The 17,582-nt window shown below is 45.0% G+C and overlaps 1 protein-coding gene across 1 annotated transcript; it reads right to left on the reverse strand.

Annotated features, from left to right (window-relative positions):
- Positions 1-1,240: 1,240 nt before the first annotated feature.
- Positions 1,241-16,786, reverse strand: LOC119013274 (voltage-dependent calcium channel gamma-4 subunit-like). Its single transcript, XM_037087630.1, has 4 exons — positions 16,102-16,786; positions 6,016-6,099; positions 4,846-4,986; positions 1,241-4,712 (listed from the first exon to the last, which is right to left on the reverse strand). Exons 1-4 carry the CDS (start codon positions 16,322-16,324, stop codon positions 4,186-4,188), a joined length of 975 nt encoding a protein of 324 aa, XP_036943525.1. The 5' UTR covers positions 16,325-16,786; the 3' UTR covers positions 1,241-4,185.
- Positions 16,787-17,582: the final 796 nt, after the last annotated feature.

Consider the following 17,582-nt stretch of genomic DNA (forward strand, 5'->3'; position numbering starts at 1 on the left):
CCTTTATCCTGCATTGAGAAGTTGAATATACGCTGACCGGCTCCATTCAGCTGCCAACCATCCGTTCTTTTGTTCAATCCCGACAGTAATATGATTCACACACATTCAGAAAAAGAGTGGTTCACTCCGTTCACTGATGAATCAGCTGGATTTAAAAAAAAACAAAAACAATAACCTGGTAAGATCAGGTGGCATCTCTCTGAGCGAGAGTGACGGCTTTATAACATTTTGATCAAAGAGCGCTGCTATCAGCACGACGCCGGCTGATTTATTTTTCTCTTACAATAGGAGTCTCCGAGGATGAAGCAGCTCATGGCTCACTCTGAGATGACAGTGATTCAGTCTTGTGCAGGTGAGCTGAAGAGGCATTCAGGACTTGGAGAAGGTCAGCCAAAGAAATGTGAATGAAGCGCTGCATTCAAAGGAAATCAAGCTACATTGAGATGAATGTATGGTGCAGTTATTTTGCACAAATCATATACATCATGTGTACATGTATTGCTTGTACATAGTTGGTAGGATTCCCTAATAACCTGCGTTGCCAGGTGTGTGGATTTTTAGTAATTGTGATGTCAGTTAACATTTCTGTTTACCATTAAGGAAATTCATGGTCCTCAGAGGATGAATTTTCAGATTTTGAAATCAGTGAAATGTCTCAACAACTACAGTATAGATGGCCATGAAATTTGGTGCACATATAGCATTGGAAATCTCTTTTGATTTGTTGCCACCACCTTCTAAAATGTTTAATTTGTACAGTATTTTTCCATTCCATTCCCATCAACCTCAGCCGTACTTCATGTTTAGCGCTAATTGGTAAAAGTTATCATTCAAACACACTGAGCTAAAATGCTGAACATGACCAACAGTGAACCTGCTAAACATCACCTTTTCAACATCGTCCTTATGAGAGTGATTGCACGTTGAACACTTCCGTAGCTGCTAGCATGACTGTAAGTCTTGTTAAAAGAAATCACCACTGAAGCACAACAGTATAACCCTGATTTAGTTTATTCATCTATAACAGTATGATTTTGGTTGTAAATAAAATGTGATGATGAGGAGGAACAATTGAAGTAAATTCCGACTTAGATAGGAAGCAGAAAATACAGTGTATAAATTAAAAAAGGCACTCAAAAAATAAGGGTATGTGCAGGTAATAGTGATGTTTTTCCAGTTGGTTTGATCTTTTTCACATATTGAATATTATTTTCTTGACACCTCAATTTCTTTTCCGTGATTTTTTTTTTTTTTTTTTTTCATTATACAACTCCAACTTCTCCGCTCCATTCTGGGCATCCGTACTTGAATGTTTGTAGACGTTTGCTTCTTCAAAAAACTGGAGAATGTGCTTAATTCACAACAGTAAGCCAAAAAATCAATTTAAGCACATACAGTAAAGTACAGCTGCCGCATACACATGGAATAGAAAATCTATTTTTTTAATCTCCTAAATTAACTTACTGTACTTCACATTACAAACAGAATATTCAGTAGATTAATTGTTTTTGACTGATAACAACAAAACCAGCGTGTGTTTACCTGAACATAAAATGGTAGATTTAATAGTATGACCAATACCAAACTGCATCAAGTCATTATCATTGACACTGTTGAACCCTGTCTTCATGTCTTTGCACATTAAGTGTTTTTTTTTCCTCCTCTCTTTTGTATTTTTTATTGTACTTTTATATACAACTTAACAGCTTTTACATTACAAACAAACACATTTTACTTTTTCCCCAAAACTGTAATATAAAAGATCAACACTGATGGCTTTCTTTTACATGAGCTCAGCCTTGTATACGCAGTGGTATCTCTAATGGCATATCAAACACATTAAATACAATCAAATGCTCCTGTGAGGTTGAGCGAGCTCACCTACTGAATCGGAACCAACTGAATAGCCCTCAGACTGAACAAAACCCTAACTCCAGCTGATTCCTGGAGCAAGCTCAAGTAAATACTCACAACATTTACTAAATACATTAATGGTATTTTATTCTTTTTTTTTACTTAAATCATTCTTGCCAGGTTTTTATTTATCACTGGTCCATTTCCCGCCACTGCCACAGCAACCCAATCAACCTGTGTACAACCAACACGACTTTAAGCTTTCAAACTGCTTTGAGTGCATCCACCAAAGTTCGATTTTGTATGCAGGTGAACATGGAAACAAAAATCTAAAGGAAACCAATAGTATAACACCACTGGTATCATGTGGTATCTGTGTTTCGTCAACAGGATGTGCCGTGCATACTGTACCGCCTCACGTTAGCAACATAAGGCATTGCAACAAACTGGCAACCACTTGAGGGGCAGATGGTTCGAGCGACAGCTGTGATTTGGCATGAATGCAAATGGTAGGGAGGCGAGGGAATGGATCATTTAGTGGCTGAATGTTATCAATAACATATTCTAAGTGATGGAAGTTACATTCTCTCAATTAAAACAGGTCAGCAAAGACTTCAGGTTTCACTGGGACACAAACACCAGTCTCCCAGCGATCTACTTTTGCTGGACCTATCAGTCAAACCAATCCTCAACTTGACTTGGACAGCTGTTTATATTATCTCACCTGACAGTTTTGGTGTCCCTATTTTCCACAGAGCTGAAGCTCAAATTGAGAGAAATCTGAAATTCCATCAAGGTAATGGTGCTTTTCAATTGGTCGCCTGTCTTCATCTATGACTTCCGGAAGGGAAGTTTGCATTGTTTTACCCGAATCACGATCCTGATGCAAAACTGGGCTTTGGCGTATTCACTGCATGCATCTAAAATTTTAAAGTCGTGTAATCAGTATTCACACTGAAGAGACTGGGCTGACCACGAAGTCTGGAGAGGACCTCAAAGTTTTCAACCTGCCATAACAACACAGTTTTTTTCCTGAGAGAACTAAAAGAAAGAGCAGTGATGGACGTACGTGCGAAAGCGCACACACACTCACTCTCACACACACACACACACACACACACACACACACACACACACACACACACACACGGGTGCGCGTCCGGTTATTAAAGCCCAATCCCTCAGGGATGCCGCCACACGTGGCTCCCTCTGCTCCTGGCCGGGTCCTCTTTTCAAAAAAAGACGACCAGATGGACTCGCAAGGGGTGTGACAGACAGACAAACATTCTCCGCCTGGCTCTGATCGTTATCCATTAAGCTCTGTGGATCCCAAGGCTTCATTCAGAGCCAAAGGAAGTCCTGACCCGTGCCGTTTTCACAGTTCTGGGCACCCCCTTTTTTTGTCAGCAGCTCTTCTCTCGTGACAGGCACATACATAATGTCACATCCATGGGGGGGTGGGGGTGGGGGGCGTGATGGAAGGACGGCGGACTGATATGGAAGTGAACAAAAAGGGGCCATTCAACAGAAGTGTCGGACATTTTGTTCCACCGACAAATGTCAGAGAAGAATAGGATTAAGGAAGAGACAGCGAGGGAGACAAAACCTTTTTATGTTGGATGATTGACTCGAACAATCTCCCGAAAATACTAAACATTGAACGCATTTCCGCTCAGCAAGTCAGTCATTCGCTAGGACACCGACTCCCAAACCACACTGTTGTGAAAAATGATGCATTAAAAATATTTATAGTTTGTCTAAAAGGCCATACATTGTTTTAAAGGACGGTTGAGAGACAGAGCCCCGGCTGTCTCTTTCACACCTTTGATTAGAGTATAAGGCAAGACCCGACTGGTTATGAGGGCACGATACAAACTTTCGGACAGAGGCCTACGCTTTATAGCAACTGCACGCACAAATGGAACACTTTCAAGTTGAAGAGTACATTTCATTTAGCACCTTGTTTTACATACTTTACAGGCAGAACACTGCTGATTAGCACATCTCAACGCTCCACCCTCCCTTCATCCAAAATGTTCAGTGATCGTTACACAAACAGGGGATGTGATCCACGCGCTGCTCCTTTAAGCATTTCGACAGCTGAAAATTAACACTAATGTTGCATCGGCTACAGCATAGACAATGTAACTCTATTCTGCTTCGATGATCTCTACAAGCAGGTGATGACTAACTGGCTCGTCTTCTGTCCCCCCCCTCTTTTGCTCCAGTCTTTTCAGAAAGGACTGTCTCTTGTGATGATGGCTACCACAAGCCCAACAGATTCGCCCACATCCACTTCCAGGTGAACTCCGAGCCCCAGCGATATGCCCCTCACACCGGTGTGGTCCTGCGATTCACCCCGTCCTTTAAATCATTGGGGAAACAGTTATGGACCTGGAGGAACTCAGCGGCCGCCTCATGTTCGGGGCTGTACGTATTCTCTGTCACGCTGTCCCTCGCCAGGGCATACATGGACAGCTCATCCAGGGCCCCGCTGGAAGATTGCACTCCTTTCAAACCAACCACCGGCGAGTTCTCCCGTGACGCCTCTGTAGAGTGAGAGCTGGCGTGCGACGTCCGTCGGCGGTAGCGGAAGCTCGGTATCCTTGAGTACGGGGAGGAGGAGGAGAGCGAGCGGATGAACTCGCGCCGCGCCCTCCAGCGGACTTCCTTGTTTCTCTCAATGTAGATGTTGATGGCGAGGACGGCCACGGTTTCGGCCACAATGAATGAGAGGGCACCGAAGTAGAATGACCAGCCGTAGGAGTAGGTGTACTTCTTGTCATCGTCGCGCTTATCATTGGGGTCTCCCGCGTTGCTCGAGATGTAGACGATGATGCCGATGATGTTGCTCAGACCTGGCGGGCGAGAAGCAAAAGACAACAGAGTCAAGAAGGAGTCAGAAGACGTCGACGAATCCTTGAGGAGACATGATGAAGAACCAACCATGACCATTGGGAGCACGGCTGACAGCGCAATCCTGCTGCTCACCTGCGGCTACGAAGAGAATGCCTGCACTGAGGAGGACGTTGTTTGTCTTGTTGTAGACTCGGCCGACGCCGACACACAGCCCGCCGAGCATCAGCAGGCAAGTGCTGAGGATGGGGAACACACTGGAGGCCCGAACTATACCTGCAGGGATGTAGGCAAGAGGACACGGCAAGGAGATCATTTAATCACCGAAAAATGGTTGTACTGGGATTCATTTTAATCAGTTTTATAGATACCAAAATACAACCATAAATAGACCAATAACAGGCACATGCGTGTGAGATCTGGAAATTCATTGAACAACCGTTTCTGTTAAAGAAAAATGGACTTTATTAAATAATTTGAATTTTCATTACCCCGCTGAACCCTCATTTATCCAGCCCCTCACCTCTTATCATCCATTTTTGAAAACTCCATTACCTTTTATACGTTGGGGCCTTGTTGTGACAAAGCTTTGCTAATCAGCTGTGGGATGGAACAAGAGCCCTCACCGACTATCACCTCCCCAGAAATGAATCACTGTGCCATTTTACAAGTGTCCAAGGATGGATGAGCTTATTCAACTGTAGAGTTGAATAAGCCCTCTTGGCTAATGTACTGCATTTGGACTTTGTCCAAAGTCTGATAAGTCTCCTCTGTTCTTCTCTGCATATTAGGCAAATGCTGAATTGGCTGTGCAGTAAATTAAGCTCTTTTGATATTTGATTATCTCTTTTTTATATCAGACTAATGCAAAACTAAGTGAAGGCCTTTGCCATTTTCATTTTTTAACCATTTTTCATAGAAAAAAACCTTTGATGAAAAAGGACCATCAAGGATTTCTTTTTTTCACAAGGATATTATGTCCCCACACAGCCAACAAACACTCTTCCCCACAGAAGTTCCTCTTGCTGTGAGCTTGTGGCTTTGGAGCTAATTGATTAGCACGCATGAACATTAAGTCAATTGAAAACCTTGAAGAACAAAAAAGATCGGTTAATGCTTTCGGACAAATATGCAGCATCTTGTACTTGGGTTTGGCAAGGTTACCTTTAATTGTACAGTATACTGCATTGCATGAGTCTCTGTTCCTGTCAGCATTAAGACAGCATTAAAGGTCCGTGGACTTCCTGCAACAGGGCTGATGATTTTAACAATGCGGGACAGAGAGAATGAATGGGCAGCACTTACGCAGCAGGTATTCAGAGCTGTCCGTGTCGTAATCGTTGTCATCAGGGAAATGGTTGATTCTGTAACAGCTGCCCTGATTGATGCCTGCAGGACAATCAGAAGGATACACATGGTGTTTAGAACATGAGGACCGACCAGCCGACAGATGGGATCGAGAATATATGCGTGAGGTTAAACTGGATTTATGTGACGCTTGTGGTCTAGGCTGTTGGTGTGAATCCATCAAACACCTGTTGGTTTCAGCGGGCTGAAGGATGCGTGGGTGCTGCAGGCGGAGCTGCAGTCGCTCCCAACCGAGTGACCCGTTAAATCGTGTCCACTGGAGTAAGACGCACTTGTCCTCCCCTCTCTGATAAAAGAGGGAGGAGTGGGAAGTCACTTCTCGGGTTACTGCTGGTTATTTTTGGCTGGGACACAGCAAAGTGGCTCCCTAAACGTTCCTGTCATACTGAGTGAGTGATGTAGTCGGGCGGGTGTTGGACGTCCCCCATCGGGCACTGTCATTTCAAAACAAACAGGTGTGTCCTCGTGGGCGCATTGACCATTCAGTGTCCAGCAATACTGTATCCCTTCCCACTTTAGTCCAATCAGGACAGAGAACTCCATAAAGAGGCGGTCCTGTCTGCATGAGGAACACACACACTTCAATTCCGGCGCTCCTGGCGACGGTTTACATGACCGAACAAACCAAATTGAAGAATTGAAGAGAAGAAGCAGACCGGAGGGGAGCTAAAATGAGGACAAAACAGCAGCCTTGAGAGTTATTTTGAGAACTAAAAAAAAAAAAAACTAAGAAAGGACTCAATGTCTATTAATAGAAACTTCACAGGCCAAATCACTGTGACGTCATGCTAACAACAACAGTCACTTCCGGGTGGAAAACTGGTTCATTTGCATTGCCGAGAGCCGCAACTGCTCCCACACAAGTCCTCCCAGAGCTCAAGCTGAAAAAAAAAAAAAACACAAACTGCATTGACAGTCTTGCTCTGGGCTCGCTCTTATAAACCCTGGGGTGTTTTCTGCATCACACTCCCTCTTTTGGTCAGTTCCAGGAGAATCTCAAGAGCGGAGCCATCGGCGCCGAGCATAACTGTGTTCCATTCGCTATAATAAGTGGTTGAACCTATGACGAGAGCTTTCCTGACGTTATTGAAAGTGCCGTTATTAATGAGATATGAGGGCGTCAAACACGCATCTTGGATTGATCGCATGTATGCACTTTGATGTGACGTTGTGAAAAAAGTACAATTTGTCTGCAATCTAGTGTGAGAGCAGGAGGTTTCTGTCTGTTTTTGTAAACCAACATTGCAACATCGGTTCCAGAAGCAACATATTCTCTAGGATTGATCATTACCCTCCCGACAGTTTTCACCTCTGACTATAGCGGAGACTTTGACCTCTGAACTTGACTTTTAAAAGAACACTCGGGGTCAGGCAGCGATTGTTGTTGTTGTTGTTCGGAGCTCCCTGAATCCTGCAAACTCAAGTTCACACCTCGGCGAGCACGCATATTGGGGGGTTGGTTCGTGCTCCCAGGATCAGCGCATACGCTATACGGCGGCGGGATTAAGATTGCAATTCCCCAGGGGGGGTTTGAGGGGTTGTGGCGCGTGACGAAATCCAGCTCAGGTGAATGGCTGAGTGCCGGGAGGAACAAGGAGCCTATTCGAACAACAAAAGAGCGTGAGCTGGAAGCTTTTTAGCGCCGCGGCGAGTTGCAACGAGAGAACAGAGTGTAGGGAGAGAGAGAGAGAGAGAGAGAGAGAGAGAAGGAGAAAGAGAGAGAGAGGTCAAAACCGAGAGAAGGCGGTAGCTGTAATTGAGCCGGTGTATAAACAACACCTTGTCTGGAGAGAAATGGGTTGGGGGGGTGGGGTTAATGGATGTGCTGAGCGAGGCGGCGGTAATGCTGGGAGCTCTCTGACTATTCATTCACCCATTTGGGCTGTGAATGGCCGCAACACTTAAGTTATTCTGCAAACAGCACCCACAGATAAATGAAGGTGGGCCGAACTGCGGCTCCACTCACATATTTTCAAAAGAGCATATGTATGTTTGTATATTTGTGTTTGTCTAAGCAACGAACAACGAAAAAGCAACTGACCATTCGATAAGCCTCCGTCAGTGCTGCTACACCTGTCAAGCACTTTAATGCAGTTGACTATTCTATCGGTGGCACATTTACCACTTGAAATTACGGCTGCACACTTGATCAGAATGTAATACCGAGGTTCCTTTTTCATCCCTAACGGCTTAACAGGCGGCAGCGATAAGGGCGGACCTAAAATGTTTAGCCTCCCAATCACAAGCCTTGCGCCAGACAGACACCTGTCAACTGCATATCACAGGTGCCGAAAGGGTCAGCAGCCCTCGCCGTCTGCGCCGCAGCTTTTAAGGCCACGCTCGCTTTCGTTAACTAGGTCTGCTGCTTAATAAGGGACATCAAATTAATTAGCGTCAAATCAGTCAGTGGAAATGGAGCACAAGTTTCTGTGTCTAGTCACTGATGGGAAAAAAAAGGGGAAAAAAAAGGGCTGCGGACTATTTTAAGCAGCAATATGAGACTTGTGAAAAAAAAAAAAAGACATCTTGCTCTCATGGTTAGATCAAGAACTGTGAAGATTACAAAAATACAGACACCTTTGCTGTGCTGTTAATTGCCGTGTAAACACTAGATCATGCTGCAGCATCTGGGGCTTGAGCAGATTTTATATGTGCATTTGTTTGTTTTTTTTTCAAAAAGCGTTTGTGTCGTCTCTACTAAACAACACACTTTTCACTGTGAGCTCAGACAGAACACTACTGTTTTACTATTTTTTGGACTTGTGCACAATATTCTCCATCTTCTACTCGAGTCCAGTCCCCTGCTCCCCCAGCCAGTCTGACGCCTCTGTCTTGTCTCCTGTGTGTGTGTGTGTGTGTGTGTGTGTGTGTGTGTGTGTGTGTGTGTGTGTGTGTGTTTGTGTGTGTGAGTGAGAGAGAGAGAGACAGAGAGAGACAGAGAGAGAATGGAAGAAATAAAAGACAGTATCACAACTGATTGGGAATCTGATTATAAGCGGAGGCCTCAAGGCGCGTGATTTATGAGTGACAGTTATCAGCTCAATGTCTATGTTTAGTTTGTGTGTGTGTGTGTGTGTGTGTGTGTGTGTGTGTGTGTGTGTGTGTGTGTGTGTGTGTGTGTGCGTGCAGGCTGTCAGATCGACCCTTCAAGAAATGAAATAAAGTCTGAATACTGACTAGATGGGAGGAAGGGCGGAGGAGATTAAACGGGGGGAGAGGGTACAAGGAAATGAAACAACAGCAGCGCAGGCACCAGAGGAATGATGGGGATGAAAAAGGAAAAGATAGGAGGCCACATTAAAGAGGAGCTCAGACAGAGGAGGAGGAGGGGGAGAGAAGGGAATCGGCAAGCAAGGAACCAGGGAAGGCAGAGAGAGCGTTAAAGGGCAAAATGTGGATTGTGAAACAAAGGTCGGAGGATGGCTGCGCAATGTAAAAGCTGTGAAACTGACTGAAGAGACAGATACTTGCGGTTAATTTCCATATGTGACTTAAACCAAATATGGGCATGAGTGGGCCTGACATTTTTTATAGGCTGATTAGAAGTTGTTTTATTCATAATTTGTCAGAGGAAAAATGTTCATAGAACATTTTCGATCACAAGAATAAGAGACAAATAGCACATAAGCATGAAGGAAAGAACTTCGGGCAGCTACTGACTGATTTAATGATACACTATAAGGCGCAATATGTAAGAACTGGCCACCTGTCGGCAGCATATACCCTGAGTAACTGCTGCTGACTGTAGCTTGTTAGCTCAGTTAGCCATGCAGTCTGGGGCTCCAGGGTTTGGAGGAGTGGCATCAGAATAAGCACCAGAACTAGAGCCGGGGAAGAGGGCATCTGAAACAGGATCAGCAACCTCTCAGTGAACACGGCCCGATTGTAACCAAACGCAGCTTCTGAGACCAACGGAATCCAGTTTGATGACAAGGAATACAGTTTGAAGGCGATGGGGGTTCTGAGGGAGGTTCGGACATCAGTCGGCGCCCACCTCTGGAACCACCGCATGCCGGTTTTGCAAGCTCACTTCAGTAGATTCAGTAGATTTCAGTAGACTTCAATAGATAGACACAATCCTAGATGTGTTTGTTATAATGTCAGAACTCATGACTCTTCACGTTCTCTTCCCCCTCTTGGATGCCACTACAGAAGATAAAACATGATCAAGTGCCCTCTCGGGTGGGGAAGATGTGGTGAAGTGCACTCTCTTCACACAATATGTCAATACTTTCGCCTCTCCTTGTGAATTGTCACTGATTATAGCTAATTTGTTGCTCAGGGATCTCATCTTGAATGCTGCATGAGCTTTTGCTGTCTGTTTTGATGACCGTATTTTGTTTTCGTCCTTGGCTGTGAAGCACTTTGGTGAAGTCACGTTGGTTTCAGATCTGTCACAGAAATGCATTTTGGCTTGACTTGTGAATTTTCTTTTGCATATTGTAGCTTTAAGATCACGATTTTTCTTGATAAGTGAAGGAGTGACAAAAACTAATCTGTGCCCATGTACATGAGTCCTATACGTACATTTTGTCACCGTATCCCAAACTGTCATAATACTGGACTGGACAGACATATGGTTGGTCTCCGGAGTGTTGGTAAAAAAGATCTTGATCCACAAATCTGTTGGATGTTATAAGGTGATCGTGTTGCGACAAATTGAGAAATAATCCTCAGCACATAACACAGGAAATAAAGGATTTCCTGGCCTAGACTGGAGATGCAAAGCCCCGTGCTGAGCCTCTCCTCCTCTTCTCCATGGCAACCCCTGTTAGTCTTTAATAAGCTCATTTACATAAACAATCTCCAAGGTTGCTTTTGACATCTTCATTGTAATTTGAAACTCGCCGAATAAGCGACAGCACTTCCTTGGCAACCAACAAAGCCTGTTCCGTCACAGATCTGTCGCCACTTAACAGTGCACGACTGCCAGACACAAATGGACGCATGCACGCAGACACAAAACATACAAACACATACACACACACACACACACACACCGTGTATCAGAGGCAGCTGTCACAGCTGTGATGCCTCTAGCAACAGGATGATGCACGTTGTCATTATTTTGAATTAGCGCTGCTCGGCCAATAAGGGAGCGGCCCCGGTGGAATACACCAATGGCACTGTCTCATTGAGTCGTCGCTCTCCAGGAGTGAGGTGCATCACAAGCTCCTAATTTTCACACTTCAACAGCTCGGCAAATTGATTGATGATTAGGCCGATCAAAAGCGACTTCAGTATTGCGCTTCGCAGAACCACGTAGCCTCCAGCAGGTGATGTGTTTTCGCAGTAAAGCTTCACTTAACAGACGCAGAGCAGACCTGGAGTCTGCTTGGCTTTTTAGGTCTGCGGTGGAGAGTGCGCGAACACTGACAGGGGAGAAGCGCTCTGAGGTGTACAGCAGGTGGGATGATTAGGTTTCATGAAGCTGTAAACAGATAGAGCACCGACGCCGGGCCTCGATATCAAATGCAGACATCCACACACACACACACACTCCCACAGACACATGCATTTGTTAGTTTGGAAGCGAGCAGGGAATGCCGGAGCAGAATATAAAAGCCTCTGGGTAATCAAACAAACCCCTCCAGTTTTTTTCTTTTTGTTTTTTTTCCCCCCCAGTCCAAGTGAGGATGAAAGAAAAGCAATTTGGCAAAGACATCAGTGATTTGGAGTTGATATGACTGACAGTTGGTTAATTAAATTGTCACCAGGCAGCAGTTCCTTCAAACGCAGCCCTGCTTGGGGTAGACTGTGTTACCGCATTGTTAGAGGAAAACTGAGATCTTAAGCCTCGTGTAGTCACTTACTTACAAGAATGTACATATATCGTGGCCTCTCAATGCGATTGGGATTTTCATGCTTTGAGTGTGTATAGAGACTAAAGCTCTATTGCAATGCAGCCCATCGGTCCTCTCTTATACATTTTATGACATAATTTTCATATCGCATTGTGTTTTGTGTGATTAAAGCCTGATATTGTTAGATGATGAAACAGCATTTTTGTTTCATTTTTTTTCGTATCCAATTTCAAGTTTTGTGTGTGTATGCACTATGAAAATGAGCTGAAATCCCTGTCTTGGTGTTGTTCCATCACCATCCACAATTAATGTTGCTCCAGGGCCATCACACACAGAAAGCTCACACACGTTGAACGTTGCGATGAGATGTATTTTAACCCAAACCCTGTTTTCCTAAACCCAACCACGAATTTCAGCTCCCTTAACCTAACCAAACAGCGAGGGAAAACTGTAAAGAAATAGAAAATAATAAGTTAAATATACTATCATATTATGTTCCATGTAAGATTTGACCCCCAGTCGAAGCAAAGCTACAATCCAGCTACAATTACCTTTGGTAAAGTGCCCTGTTGGATGCCCCTATAGAGGATAAAACATAATAAAGGGCCCTCCAGGATATAAATGTATCACAGCTCTCTGCATGCAGGTTCCCCGCCGCATACAGCTGGTCCCTCAAACATCCTGAGTCCGCCACTGCTTGGCATGTCAACATTAAAGCGGCATCAATCTTCTCACCTTACTCTCTGCGAGAAAGTCAGTTTCCCACCATTTCAGACTCATCCTTTAGGGTTACCTGTTTTCAAACAGCATGACGCATGGAACTTCATTAAAATGAGAGGAGAAATGCATCCTAGAGGAAAATGGGACTGAGGGTTTGTGGGTATAAAGGGGGGTGACTGAGGGTGAACTCAAAAAGAGGAACAACAGAAGATAAAACAGGTAAGAGGATGATTGGGAACGGCGGAGAGACAAACACATAAAGAGTTGAAAAGAGAGTGCACATGAAACAGAGAGGAGGACATAGTAACAGAGGTGGCAGTGAGGGCCCACTGGCTAATTAGTGCCCCTGCACGGCTTCATAGTTGGTACGTTTTAATTACAGACTTGCAGTGCACGATGGGAGCGACAAAGCAACCCTAAATGAAAACCCTCCTCGCTGCCCCCCTTAGGAAAAAAAAAACCAGCTGCCTCGCCACTCACACCACCTCCAGCTGGGATGTTTACTGTAAATATGGACCAGCTGATTGGATTACTCATTAGGTCACTTCTCATTGTCAGGGTTTGGTATTATTTACTCGGTTGCACGTAAGCGACAGCCTCTGATGCACTGCCGATTCTGATGCAAATCAGGCGCCACTCAGTGCTACCCCTGGCCTCGCGGCATTCATGTGAGAAAACAAACAAAGGAAGGGGGGGGGGGGGAGAAAAATCGAAACAACTCTCGAGAAATGCAAAGGTCTCGGTGGATGACCTCATTCGGCGTATTCCTGAAACGCCGCACAGGTAACAATCGCCGGGCAGAGCGACTGGAGACACTGAAGCAAACTCACTGGAGGCTTCTGAGGAGAAAATGTGCAATGTGTTGTCGCTGCAGTCTGTTCAGCCAAACGTGGTGATGTTCTCCACAGTAGCTGTGATACACACAGAGTCATCCCCGTCAATAACACAGCGTGTTTGTCATTATGACCAGAGGGGTGTGTGTGTGTGTGTGTGTGTGAGAGAGAGAGAGAGAGAGAGAGAGAGAGAGAGAGAGAGAGAGAGAGAGAGAAAGGAGGGGGGCTGAGACTTCCTCCTTTGTCTTCTCTATACTTATGAGTCTCCATGACAACGGAGCCACTGTCCAGCACCTTGTAGTTTCAGCAGAGGCGCAGAAGTGAAACTGTAAGCGCAGGAGAGAGTGATGTGATAGTCCAGGCTTTTATTTGTCAGATTGTTGCTTTTAAGGGAAGGAGGCCTCGTCGCACAGAGCCGGCCTTTGTCTCCGCCGTCATTAATCCACCTCCCATTACTTACTTCAAAGCTCGACATAATAGATGGCAGGCTTTTGTGATTTATTTTCATTTCCCCGGGTCTCGGAGGGACGTAACTGCAGACTGTGAGTCTGTCCATATCACAGACAGGTGCCCAGCCACGCCTGACTCTCAGTAAATTGCAAGTGTCACAACACAGCGGGATGTTCTTCACATGTGTCTAAAGCGTCCATCATCACCGCAGGACGAGCCCGGAGACAGTTTAATCATTGATGACAGCTGTATGTGGCCTCCAGTGACATTAAGTCTTGCAAATGTGGTTGGAAGCCAAATAATCTTCTGAGTCAAATGCAAAGAATGGAAAAAGCACATGATCCAACGCCAAGACAAAAGGGTTATTAAAGCAGCCTGTGTCCAAGCAAAATGGTGTTTCTGTTTTTTTCATTTTCAGGGGACAACTTAAAAACATCCAGCTGCTTTTTAGGGAGAAGAACAAAACATCCTATTAAAGAGATAAAATGGCTTCATATTGATAAAAATGGTGGCTGTGGCTCAGGGGTAGAGTCATCGTCTTGTTATTGGAAGGTCACTGGTTCGATTCCCCTGGTCTGCATGTTGAAGTGCCCTTGGGCAAAATACTGAGCACCAAAGTGCTCCTGATGTGGTGGTCGGCACCATCACTGTATGAATTGCCGTAAGTCACTTTGGATAAAAGCATCTGCTAAATCTAAAAAGTCTTAATGTATCGACACAAAAGATGATATAAATGAACACCTTAAGCAAATTTTTCTTGAAGTTGAAGGTGACCAAAGAAAAAGTTTCCACCTCACAACACATTCTGCACGTTTTTCTGTGGTAATGCTCCAGAAATTAAAATGTGTCACGTTTCATGTGCTGCGCTCAGGGAGGATGCCTCCTCCTGTGCATTCATGTGTCTGTTAAATCTGAAGTGCCTGTCTGTAGCTATGGCCAAAATCCTTCTTAATTCTGCAGTTTACTAAAGTTAAAGGTGCACTATGTAATTCTGAAGATCTTCATTGACTGATTTTGACCATTATACTGTTTTACTTTGTCAGTATATGGCGGACCCTGCCACCTTTTCTAGCTTATTGCTTATTCAGTTATGGAAAAAAAAAAAGAAATGACCCCACTGGTATTGTAAATATTCAAATTCTTTGAGTTTGAATTTCTTCTCCAAAACTACAAAGTTTCCCTTTAAAGAAATAGAGTTCTGAACAAACAACTTGGCGTGCACATTTTAAATTCAGACAGCGTAGAACCTGTGTGGGATTGTACTGTGTGCGGCTCACGATGCCTCTTGTAAGTTTTGGTGTGCTCTCAAAATATAGGTGAGGTTTTATCTCCTTACTTTCCTTCTACTCCTTCTATTTCCATCTATTTCAGTATCATGACGACAGACGTTTGTGACATGAACAAATCCATCCAGGAACATCGACTCATTCATTGATAGCGGAGGCGAGAAGTCAAGGGGTGGCCGGAAGGAAGATTGGTCAATGAATGAGCGGCTGTCTGCCTCTGACGTCACTGCCAGCGCACCTCCTCCCCAAACATCCCCCCCCAAAAAACAAAAAATCACTTTTAAAAGGATGAAAAGATGAATTTGGGGAGGTTCACTTCATGTCCTTTAACTAAAATTATGTTCCTCTGTTTTGCTCGGACATGACATGAACCCTGAGCCATCTATTTTTAAATCACTGGGCATGTTTCCATAGCAATGTCAGGGATGTTGCCAAGCAACAGCATCGGATACAACGAAGACATGAATGAAAGTAGACTCGCGCACATTGCCTGGCAGCGGCCGGCTTAAAAGTGAATGGGCTCAGACGCGCCGGCTTGGCATCGCCGTCTCTCGCAGACTAGAACAGTCGTGTTTGCTGCGCGGGCCGTGCGCTCCAACAATGCGATGTAACAGTTGGCAGACGGCTCGAGTTTAGCGCTCGGGACGCTTTTCTGTCGGAAATCTGCGACTTCACCTGGTTAAAATCCGCAACTTTCTCCACGTGACCTATAACCTCTGAACGTTTCCCCACCTTTATCATCGTGTTTTGTTGTGTCCCCATCTCCCAACTGAGACGTTTTGCCGTGCGTAAAAGGAGTGCGCCCTAGTGTCCGTGCGCACTGAGGGAAAACAGACTCCTCCTCAAAACAAAATAGAGCATTTTAACTACTTGCTTCAGAAAAGAGCAGTGTGTGTCAGATCAGCATGCTGAGCACCGTGTAAGGCTTACCTTCAATACAACAGATTCTCCACAGCCCGGAGTGGGTGAGGTCGCCCTTCTTGGTTTTTGGCTGCGATTGGGTCTCGTCCGTGGTGGCATTGGTGCTGTTGCAGATGTACGCCCGCGAATAGAGCCAGTAGTCCGTGCCGATGGCGATGGTCATAAGGCTGAAGGCAGCGAAAGCCCCCACGGTGGCCAGCAGCGTTTGAACCCCGCGGTCACACCAAGCCATGGCGCTTCATACTAGTCCACAAGTCACTCTCACCGGTCCAACATGCACTCACCGAAGCGCGTCAGGGCGCGGATCCTTTGGTCATACTTGTTCAGGCGCGTCCACTCTCTCTGCTCCTCTGCTTAAAAAAAAAAAGGTGTCCACCCAGAGACAGAAGAAGAAGAAGAAGAGGAAGAAGAAGGAGAAGTGGGAATGCTGTCTGAGACGATCACCTGATGCTCAGAACCAACTGTTTGCTGCTGTGGATGAGAGCGGACACCAGTTGTGCCCACTCCAGACGCTCCACACAGTCTCGCAGCGCGCAGGACGGCACGACAGCAACATCGCGTACCAAATCAGGACACTTTAAACCTCCCCTCGCCACTTCATTCCTCTGTTTCGCCTCTTTATCTTTGTCTCAAAACACTTTTCTCTGTCCCTGCACAGGCTGCGCCTCGGTTAAAACCAAAGACGGCTACGTCAGTGGCTCTTAAGTGAGACCCCACCCTCACCAAATCTAACCAATGGAGGAGGTGTGCCGGTGAATAAAGAAAGGAGAGAGAGAGAAAAAAAAAAGAAAAAAAAACCCAACTCTGTGCTGTGACATTACAATTTTCAATTCAATTGGGTCACTGATGCATTTTGGAGTCCATCTTTGGGGAGATATCAATTAGCCAACAACAATCTGAGTCTCATGTGAGACGTTTGGACACTCTCCACTGAACTCAACAGCGAGGATTATGACAAAACTCACAGTCACAGGGGAGACGATGGAAGGTTGGGGGGTGGTGGAGAGAAATAATGAGACAATTTGACACAACGGTCCTTCCCTTGGATGCACTAACACCAATAACAACCAATTCCCTTGCTGAACAGAGCATTAAGAAAGCAATTACACGCGGGGTGAGTGCGTTGTACCAGCAAGCACGAAGATAGATAGATAGATAGATAGATAGATAGATAGATAGATAGATAGATAGATAGATAGATAGATAGATAGATAGATAGATGTGTCGCCAAATTTAAGATCAACAGAAGTCACAAAAAATACTTGGCTAAAACATCATATCCTCAGTGAAATGAAATGAAATGAATGAAATGAAAATACCTGCCTCTCATTTTGATTACATGGCTGACAAATATGTTTACTAAACGTGCACACCAAAAATATGCAAATCAAGCCCGTGCAGCGGCAGATTACAGGCATGCTTAATGCACCTCTCAGCCAGAGTGAGGGGGGGGGGGGTTCAAACCAGCGGGAGATGCCCCTCTGCTGGCA

Source organism: Acanthopagrus latus, chromosome 23 (assembly GCF_904848185.1).
Source record: "Acanthopagrus latus isolate v.2019 chromosome 23, fAcaLat1.1, whole genome shotgun sequence".
Lineage (NCBI taxonomy): Eukaryota > Metazoa > Chordata > Actinopteri > Spariformes > Sparidae > Acanthopagrus > Acanthopagrus latus.

Bases quoted from the DNA above. Each gene is read 5' to 3' on its own strand.
- LOC119013274 (XM_037087630.1), bottom strand. From the start codon at position 16,324: ATGGCTTGGTGTGACCGCGGGGTTCAAACGCTGCTGGCCACCGTGGGG. The intron at 6,100-16,101 runs GTAAGCCTTACA...ATTGTCCTGCAG, and splicing joins GAGAATCTGTTGTATTGAAG to GCATCAATCAGGGCAGCTGT. The intron at 4,987-6,015 runs GTAAGTGCTGCC...ACATCCCTGCAG, and splicing joins CAGCTCTGAATACCTGCTGC to GTATAGTTCGGGCCTCCAGT.